General features: G+C 34.9%; 1 protein-coding gene across 3 annotated transcripts in view; it reads right to left on the bottom strand.

The window, feature by feature from the left end:
- Positions 1–324: 324 nt before the first annotated feature.
- Positions 325–10,388, bottom strand: part of LOC117175986 — a 126,079-nt gene continuing 116,015 nt past the window's right edge. For 2 of the 3 annotated variants that reach the window (XM_033365890.1, XM_033365892.1), the window contains exon 7: positions 325–2,257. In XM_033365890.1, the coding sequence (XP_033221781.1) occupies positions 1,814–2,257 (444 nt within the window). In that variant the 3' untranslated portion in view covers positions 325–1,813. The remainder of the gene's footprint in view (positions 2,258–10,388) is intronic. The other variant, XM_033365891.1, reaches the window with a different exon arrangement.

Raw genomic sequence — 10,388 nt, 5'->3', positions numbered from 1 at the left:
ATATGTGGTCCTGAATATGGACATGAAAACCTCATCCAATTCTAGGTCGCCAAACTCGAGGCCAGCCCAGATTCGGGAGTTGAGCGTATTTTCAATTAAAAGAAGGAAAATCAAAATAGATTCGTGGTATTAAAAGTTAAGTTACAACAAATTGTACAAAGTTTGTGCGTTTTTTAAAGGTAATGTCTAAACGTGCGGACCTACCAAGTTGTAAGGGTTAGCTGGAAAAGGGAAGGAGGTATCCATCTCGTTGTTAACTTTCCTATAAAATTGATAAGAAACTAAAAAGATACATTTTTAATTAAAAATCAGTATTATTTTTTATTTTAGTGTACCAGTCGATGTAATTTTTATCACGATTTAAATGACATATGAAAATCTTATGTTTTTCGATGGGGTTTCACGATACAGCAGTGCATTTGTATAACATTATTTTTTTTTGAAATATTTAAATAAAAACAACTTTCCAGGCTTAGTAAATGACCTAAGACTAGCAAATTCTGCTACAGACATACTTTAATCATGTTTTTATAGCAAAATAATCAAATTAAGATTTATAGTTCATACTATTCTCAAACAAATTCAATGTGGAACTGTGATAATATAAGCCACGGAACAACTATTGGAATTTAACCAATTTTTAATTTTTTATGCAGGTATTATTTCCTGCTACAAATGTTGTTTCAGTCTGTTGTTCGTTTGATTAATTTTCTAAATACTTTTGCGTTATAATCGATTCCAGCGCATAGAAATAGTTATATATGAACACAAGTGGATCTGGTTTACAGAATTACTTTGCTATTCCTTCACAGGAATCGTTAAAAAAATGTACCTAAATGTCATAGGTGACTGTCCCAATTATACGAAAATCATTAGTTGATTCTTTATCACTCCATGCCTTTAAGAAATCTACAAATATTTCTTGTTCGAATTTATGTAGAGCAAGAAATGTTGAACATAATGTGTTAATTATAAAACGAACCTCAATGTATATTATATACCATTTGAAATTACCACATAACAAAAAAAAATTAAATACTGTTTCCTTCGAGAAAGATGCTACAATAATGATTACAAATTTGAGGAACATGCAGCTGTGAACCTTTGGCTACTCTTATCAAGTCATGATTGCATTTATAAAAAATAAAGAAATGCGTTGCTAAGATGTTATATAATTACATGTGATAAACTCGATAGTAAATTAAGTATATACAAATATAATTATAATATACAATAGAAGAAGTCCTGTTGAAACAATTCTAATTTCAAAAACGGCGATTGATAATCGTATAGTTTATTTTCATTCCTTATTAACCCTTTAAGGACAAAGGCTTGATCTCCTTAAATAAAAATTGTTGAAAAAATTCTGGAAGAATGTATGGTAATTTTTTGATCAATTTTTGCAAAAAAAGTTTTTTACATTTTTATCATTTGCTCAGTTTCTATTGATTGTAAGATAACTTGCGAACACCTTATGAGATGCGAAATAGTCCACTTTGTTCTAATGGACGCATTGATTTTGTGAAATTCTAAACTCGTTACATGAAAATTAGGAAAATCGAAAATAGTGAATGTTGCTCAGCTGCAACATTGGTCGTTAAAGGCTTAATCGGTAGATAAAAAAACTAGAACTGAGTTTTCCAGTAATTTACAGTATTTCTCTTTCTTATCTTAATTCTGCTGGTCTATAATTAAAAAATTTTGCTTCGCTTTAGGCTCATTTGTCTTCGTCCTCATCTTCCTCCAGCTCTTCTCCTTCTTCCTCTTCTCCGTTTTAGTCATCTACCGCTACTACTTTTTCCTCATCTATTTCCTATTTTACCATTTCTTCTACCTCCTCTGTCTCTTTCAATGCTTCGTTGAATTTGTCTACTTCTTCTGCATCGTCTTCATCTGCATCATAAGCATCTTCCTCTTCTTTATACTCATCCACGTTGTCGTGAGAACTATATTGTGTTATCAATAAATTGGTTTTGTTACCTGAATTATGCAAGAATAATGTCGCTTTTCTATTATCGATTTCGCCTTCACTATTATCATCTTTTTCATTTTCTTCCTCCTCTTCTTCTTTGCCACCAGGTGCTGCATTATCTTTGTACTCGTCGACTTTCTTAACTTGAATTTTATCATCGTCCTCGCTTTCCTTTTTGACACTTATTCGCGTATCGCTATCTTTCTTAGAAAGACGTTTGCTTTCGTCCTTACCCGATCCCGGTCCATCGTTCCTCTTGGTTATTTTCGTAACAACTTCGTCTTCCTGTGAATATAAAATTTTTTCGAATATTTAGGGTTTCAGAGTTTTTTTAATCAAAAAGATAATTAACCCTATCCGTATTAGTTAAGATTTTCAGCGAATCGATAAGCATATGTTAAAAGAGATCAAAAATGGATTACTAATTCACCAAGAGACACTGCGCTGAATAAAGTCGAATACAAATTAAAATGCTTTAAAATTTTAATCCCGCTTACATATTTATTTGAAGTTTTAATTCCTTGTCATATTCTAGTCAGACGAAAGGAGAATGCTCCATACAAAAGAGAATCAAGTGCGTTTGGGTCTGTATAAAGAATCAGATTTCATTTGAGGGGTTGGAATTCAAATCCGGCTATCCCTCAACTTTTTTTTAAATACGTTCTTTTACATTTTTTAAATCTACAATATTAAGGCTCTTTTACACCTTCCGTCGATCGGTCGTCGACCGACGAACATATGGAAATATCCATTCACACCTTCGAAAAACTCAGTGAAATCAAGTACCTAATATTTCAGTGAGTTTTAGAAGAAAACACAACCACATTATAGAAACTTCAAAATGTCCTTTTGTTGTTATTTCAAATATCTTCGAAAATGGTCAAAAAGCTAACCCTAAGGGGCGCAGGATTCAAAACCGGTTAACCCTGCATATGGGCTCTTATGGAGAATGTGTGTTTTCGTGATAATCCGGAGTTTTTTAGCAATACAGTGTACTTTACCTAACATCCATTGCCTCAGGGTTGAACTAGATACTTCGATCGACATTCTTTTGACTGAGCTTTGTGAATAAACGCATAGTTGTGTACGTGTCGACTCTTCACAGCGTTCGCTATTGTATCGCGATCCGAAAATTTTATTATGGCGTTACTGTTTTATTAAAAATTAATTTGTGCAAGTATTTCTTGATTCAATCAAGTTTTTAGATTAGAATAATGTAACTTTCATAAATCTTTAGGGCAACGAGCCGTAACACGGAGTCGCAGTTTAGAATTCTGCAACTCCCGGGATTAGCCGGTTGAAGATTTGAAAAGCTCATTATCAAGTATAACGTTGAGGTCTTTACTCTAAACTTCCTATAAGTGCTGATCGTACTAAGGGCAAGTAAATTTCTCAACGCGATACTCAAAGTTCATCAAAATAACAATATGTGAAAGTTTTTACGACACCTCGCCAAATTTAAAATTTGTGGTTTAGTCGGGTTTGCATTCCAACCATTTGTACAACAATAGTGAATATTTCGAATAATTCCATAAAATTTTAATAATTTTATTAAATGCCGCAGAAGCAATAGCACCCTAAGTGCCAGACTTGTAAGTAGCAATCACTCTTCACAGCGAGCGCAAGTGCGACGGGTCCTCCCCTCATGCACGAAAAAGTGCAAATGAGGCAGCTTTTGAAAATAAGTATGTTATGTAATGCAGGCATGATTTACGCGTTTTATCAGCGCCTTTTTAGTTCTCGAAGTAACCATTTATATATTAGAAGGACTGCTCAACGAATGCGCATGTGCGACCTGGTGTGAAATAAAATTATGATCATCATAGTTCTCCGCGTATGGACACTCGCTTTCGTCCTTGTACATTTATGGTAAGCTTCAAGCTAACTTCAAATGCCAGACGTGATAAGCTTGTAAATCATACATTTTTTATATAAAGTTTCGTGTGTGTCAAGGAGTGAAACTTCTTTTTATCCTTGCGTTTTTGCAATGATTTTGCTCGAATGAAAATACTGTTTCACTCCTAGGTACACAATATACTATTTTCAGGTTAAACAAACTTGTTTTCATTTGCAATCGACAAAAGCTTTTCGAGCTGTTAAATTAAAGCTGTTGGAACGGGGCGCGCAAAAAGGGCGAAATCTATGAGAGACACAAAACATATCAGCGGTTAAGGATAATTCAATTTAGATATTTTAAAAATGCACTCTGAACATTTTGCCATCACCCAGAGGGGTTCCAAGGTTGTAGGATATGCGTTTGCTATCTGCTTTTTCGAACAAAATCGAGTAACATCTAAAAAATGAGAGTAAGACGGTTAACCAAACTACATGAATGGGGACCAAAGCAACTGACAACTGTTTGGCGCTGATTGCACAGCGTTACTTGATCGTACTACCAAGCATGTGTACTGTCGGTAAACTTGCGCTTTAGTTGGCGGGGATTTTATTTAGAATAAAGATGCGATTTGTGTTGTTAATTTTGTAATTGTTTATTAACATGTCTTACTTCGCTTTGGATTAGGAAAACTGTGGAAAGTGATAAAAGAATGCCGCCGTGAACTCGCTGATAGTAATTGATAACAATTTTTCAATTTAAAAATATATATTGATTTATTTACGTATCTTGTTGTGTTGTAACGTGCAAAACACATATGGAAATGGCGCCTCACGTCGAATCGTATAAATAGGGTAAGTATTGTACAACCTATTCTCGCTTTATAGAACACTAATATTAATCGCATAAATTTCTTATTAAAAATAACAATACCTGCAGATTTTTGCAGACACTTAAAAACCCTCGTCCTTAAAAATCGTTATATATAATGGAAATTATTGTACACGGCAGACGTCGAATTTAGTAACAAATTTTTTCAGAAAAAATTTGCAACAAATAATGAAATAACTACATGACTGACGCTCACTCTTTATAAACTATTTTCTACGCCCTTATTCGTAAAGATTCATTATTCTTAGATATCGAGACAGTGCACTCGAAGAGATTCAATGTGAAAGACTAATTGAATTATTATTACTATTAATATTATTATTATTTAATTAATTAAATTAATTATTCTACACAGCACACATCGAATTTAGTAACCATTTTTTTCAGGAAAAATGTGCAAAATATTTTCTACAACCTGATTCGCAAAGATCCAATATCTAAGAATAATGAATCTTTGCGAATCATGACGTAAAAAATAGTTTGCAATTTTTTCCTGAAAAAAATGGTTACTAAATTCGATGTCTGCTCTATAGAATAATTAATTAATTAATTGAATTAAATTAAATTAATTAATTAAATAATAATAGTAATAATAATTCAATTATTAAAAAGAGCCTCGGTGACTCATTTGGTTAGACGCATACTGCTCTCATCATGTCACTTGATTTCATTATAAAAATGCGTCCGTGACTGATGACCGGGACAGCCATGTGCAAAATAATCAAATAAAATCCAACTCTAAAACAAAAAATGCCCTCGACATGTTGGGCAGTAACAATCCTAACTCTGTGAAAACATTTCATTCAATTAACTTTTACATAGAACCTCTCCGATGGCACAATCTCTATATCTAAGAATAATAAATCTTTGCGAATCAGGGCGTAGAAAATAGTTTGCATATTTTTCATTTAAAAATGTTACTAAATTCGATGTCTTCTGTGTAGACTAATCAATTAATTTAATTAATTATATACATTTATGGAATTGATTAAATAATAGTAATAATAATTCAATTAAATGCGACGTCTGCTTTGTACAGTTATTTCTATCATATATCTCGAGATAGAAAGGACGATGGTTTTGAATGTCGGCAAAAATCTGCGATATTTTTATTGTCAATAACAAATTTATGCGATTAACATTAGTGTATTAAAAAGCTAGAATAGGTTGTACAATACTTACCTTATTTATATGATTCTATGTGATGCGCCATTACCATATGTGTTTGCACGTCACAATAAAAGATATGTAAATAAGTTAATAAATATTTTTTAAATTGAAAAATTGTTATCAATTATTATCAGCGAGTTCACGTCGGCATCCTTTTATCACTTTCCACAGTTTTCCTACTCCGAAGCGAAGTAAGACATGTCAATAAACAATGACAAAATCAACAACACAAATCGCATTTTTATTCTAATTTAAAATTCCCGCAACGAGAAGTTCAAGTTTACCCATAGTACACATGCTTGGAAGTACGATCAAATAACGCATATCCCACAACCGTGGGTTCCCTTTCGGTGATGGCAAAATGTCCAGAGGTTTTTTTTTAAAACCTCAAAACCGAATTATCATTGACTATTAGTAAGTTTTGGGTGTCTCATAGATTTCGCTATTTTTGTGCCCCCCGTTTCGACAGCCTTAACTGAACGTGTAAAAGGCTTAAAATACAACCCATAATTTTAGTTAAGTGAATGACTAGACCTACATAAGGTTGCAGTAATCAAATGAGTGCGTTATAAAAGTTGTAAGTACAGTTTTCAATTCTAATTGCAAGATTTCTTTTTTATACAATTCCATTAAATTCCATGCTTAACACTTTTATAACTAAAGCTGTGCAAGACCGGTGATCCGTTAATTGATTTAAATTTCTCGTTAACTGTTAACGGACTATCGGGATTAACGGACTGTTTACCTTCCGTTTGCTCCAAAAATTTTGAATTTAACCACTTGGTGAACTGCGCATGTCACCAATATTTTCTACCAACTGGCAGGCTGTCATAAACGAGACACGGCAATTAGTGAATTGTGCAGAACCACCTGAGATCACCTGGGACTTATAGACATTCTCATTAATCCAAACAAATTTAAATAGCTGGAACCACAAAGTACTACAAGGAGACCGCAAGACATGTATTTCGCCTGGCTCGTGTTCGCGATCACCTCTTCTCGGAGTTGCATGCCTTTCCAGATTTGAGCGCCCCTTCGGGGAAAATATAAAATTAGAAATGGTCGTCGGCTATAAAGTATCGAGTGTTTATAGGTTAAGTTTGGTTATGCCAATTATCAGTTGATGTCACGCACGTACTAATAATGTTTGTATAATTTATATAATTATCTCAATAATGTCATTAAAACATGAGGAGGAATATAAAAACAATACAACGCAAGCATAGATATTGCGAATTTTGCGTCTAAAACCTCTCTTTCTGGTCTAAAATCTTTCTTTCTGTGCCCTACTACCCAAATCAACACCCTTACAAAAACAACGCGCCATTATTGTAGCGCTTATTATGTAGTTTTTTAGCACTTACGGTATTAATAAGTTATGTTTATACCGGTTCAAAATTTACGTCACATGATCTCGGAGTTTTTAAAGTTTCCGTACTAGTGCTATCATCTGGGAAGACATGCAAATTGTAAGACAGTGTTACGTCCAAACTCTGCAATCGAATTGCTTCCGTTAATACTTTGCGCTGATTTGTTGAGGTTTAGGTCCGTTACCTGTCGTTGAATGGCTGAAACCATTAGCCGCGAAATAAAGGTCAGGTTTGAAAATAAATGATTTAATCAATGCAAATATTTATACTTTCTGATAAAAATGATTGATTTATTACAAGTTACCGATATTTATATGTTCATGTACGACATATTCTCCATTTGAATTCTAGAATAAACGCCAATGATCGTGTATTACAGTTAATGGTCGATGCTGCAAACTTGAAATGGTTGGTATTGAGATTCGGAAAACACTTCAACGAGGTCGAACAATTCGGAGTCAGGATTTGAAATTGTCCATCTGATTTGTTTCTAAACAAATCAGAGTTGTTTGTAATCAACAAACAATTATTTTTTTAGTTTTGTTCCTAACACACACACAAGTAAGCTTAGCACTTAACAACGAAGCACATCCGAATACTAGTCGCATAGTGTAAGAACGCGAAATCGGTATGTTGCAATGCCTTTGAATTTATTTGAATTGTTCAAAGTCAGTATAATTAAAAAATACTAAAAAGCTTAAGAGTCGCAGGTTCAAGTTTTTGCGAAGAGCGCACCGAGACTACAAGTATCCGCCAATTAACCTCTAATCAGGTTGAAACTTGCAACTATAACTTTTAAATCTTCAATGGTTCCAGTTACGTTGAATAAATATTTGTATTCAATCTTAATTCTGTCTGCTGCTGATCCTAGAATCCATTTATTTTCTACGCTCAGGATGTCTAAGCAGGATGTTAGGCACCTTCTAGCCACTGAAACACTCTCCAAAATTACGGTAGGATCAAAATAAGAAATACATTTTGTCAATTTGTACTTCACAGGACTGCGATTCATGAGTTTTTGTGTCATAGCAATATAGGACTTAAGAGCCTCGGTTTTAAAATTCTTAATTCGTTCAGGTTCAACTCCGTTCTTGATAAGAGTATTTAGAGCACCTTTTTTTGCGAAACCCATATCCACATTACGAACAGAGAGAAGATTTTCAGGATCAGTTACGTCAACACCTTTCACGAAAGTAGCTTTTTCTAAGACCTCAGTTTTTACAAATCGTTCCAACGGGTATAACGGGTAAACCCGTTATACATCATACCACGGACTATGTCAAGTGACTGATTCGATTAGAATGTTATAAGTTAATTCAACTATTTTAATACGGTGCTTGAAACCTCCTGCGATGATGTCGTAGGTATACAATTACGAGCGGCCACGAGCGTGAGAGGTGACAAAATTCACCTCTGGATGCTTTCTTAGAGGTACCATCTGCCACTTCACGGGTTTTTAGTCGTTTACTTTCTGATGGTCAAGAAAGTTTCTTACAATGCGACAGGTGTTTAATAAAACCGCCTTCTGAGCTGCTGCCAATACCCTGCTGACTCCTAAATGTTTAAGAGTTCAATGCATCTTGCGTGCACATTGCCTGTAGCCGAAATCATAATGGGATGAATTAATGCATGATTCACATTCCTCCATATGGTCTTTACTTCATGCCTTAACTCGCTATACTTGTGGATCTTGGTTGCATAGGTTGACTGCAAATTTCGGTTAAGCGGACAAGCAATGTCGATGATGTAGACTCTTCCCCCGTTTTTTCGCATCACGATGTCAGGTCGATTGGCCTGGATGTAATGGTCAGTTTGTATAGTAACATCCCAATATAAAATGTAATCTTCGCTTTCTAAAACGGGCATTGGAATGTATCTATAGAAACGCATCCATTCTTTTAAGAGTACTAGGTTTAGGACAAGTCGTTAATGTATAATACCCCCTAAATCATTATGTATATGTGTATATTCTCTCTAACCCATTACACGACAGCCATCAATAATGTGCTCAATGGATTCATTGGTATCTCAACATAATCGGTACTGGTCAACCACATCTTGATTCAACACGTGTTGATGCCTCACTATCCACTTCATTTTGATCTAACGTTTTGGGGTGTTCGCCGTGGATGGCTTTCTGCCTCCATTGTATTTCTAATTCCTCTATGGTTTCTGCCCTGATATTCAAGGACCCATCTGAGGACAAACTTAAGAGCGTATAGGCAAGATCCGCTTCACAGATGCTACTGTAAAGCGCAACATTTCGTTTGCTGTTAAAATAGTTTCGCAACTGTATAACTTGTGACTCACACAGTTTTTTGACATCTACAACGCCCCTACCCCCAAAATGTCGTGGTAGAATTACCCTTTCAATCGCTGAATTATAAACTAAAAAACATTTCTATGTTGAAATGTTTGTTGCACGCTTAAGATGGTTACTGCCAAACACGTCGAAGGCATTTTTGGTTAGAGTTGGAGTTTTACTTGATTATTTTGCACATGGCTGTCACGGTCATCAGTCACGGACGTATCTTTATAATGAAATCAAGTGATCTGATGAGATCAGTCTGCCCCGACATATTGGACAAACCCTGGTGTTTACCCCATCATTGACGGGATGGGTTGCAGTCAAGTACACGATGGGGGGACCTACAGCTTAAGGTGGGTTCCGAACCACCAGAACTTCGGTAAGGGTACATAGAAAAATTTCCAGAGGTACCGGCTCAGAGATACAGTACACTGTGCGGATGCTCAAAGCAAAGCTTAAACCTTTTTCTTTGAAGTCATTATACCAAACAGCAAAGGACAATTACATCTAGCCCTTAAAAACCGTGTTTAGCAACGCATATGCTTTCTACGCGAAGCCAAAAGCAAGGGCTACGGCACGCAATTAAAAAAAAAAGGATTTTCAATTGCTCCATGTTGTCCTTTGAACTTTCGTATTATAGGCTTAAAGAAAAAGGTTTCTTAAGTGCCAAAAACGCATTTTTCCCCTTTCACCACGATTTAGTACTAAACGCGACCTGCTAGGACATTTTTGTCAACAGATTCGTAATCTAGGCAAAAAATCCTAGAAGAACGGCTTCTTTTTATTCTTCAATTAGTTTTGATTTTAACGGCTGGTCTCTTTAATTTGTGACATGCAATGGAT

Source organism: Belonocnema kinseyi, chromosome 7 (assembly GCF_010883055.1).
Source record: "Belonocnema kinseyi isolate 2016_QV_RU_SX_M_011 chromosome 7, B_treatae_v1, whole genome shotgun sequence".
NCBI classification, from domain to species: Eukaryota; Metazoa; Arthropoda; class Insecta; order Hymenoptera; family Cynipidae; genus Belonocnema; species Belonocnema kinseyi.
The sequence above is the reverse complement of the archived record's forward strand: the minus strand, read 5'-3'. Positions and strand labels throughout refer to the sequence as shown.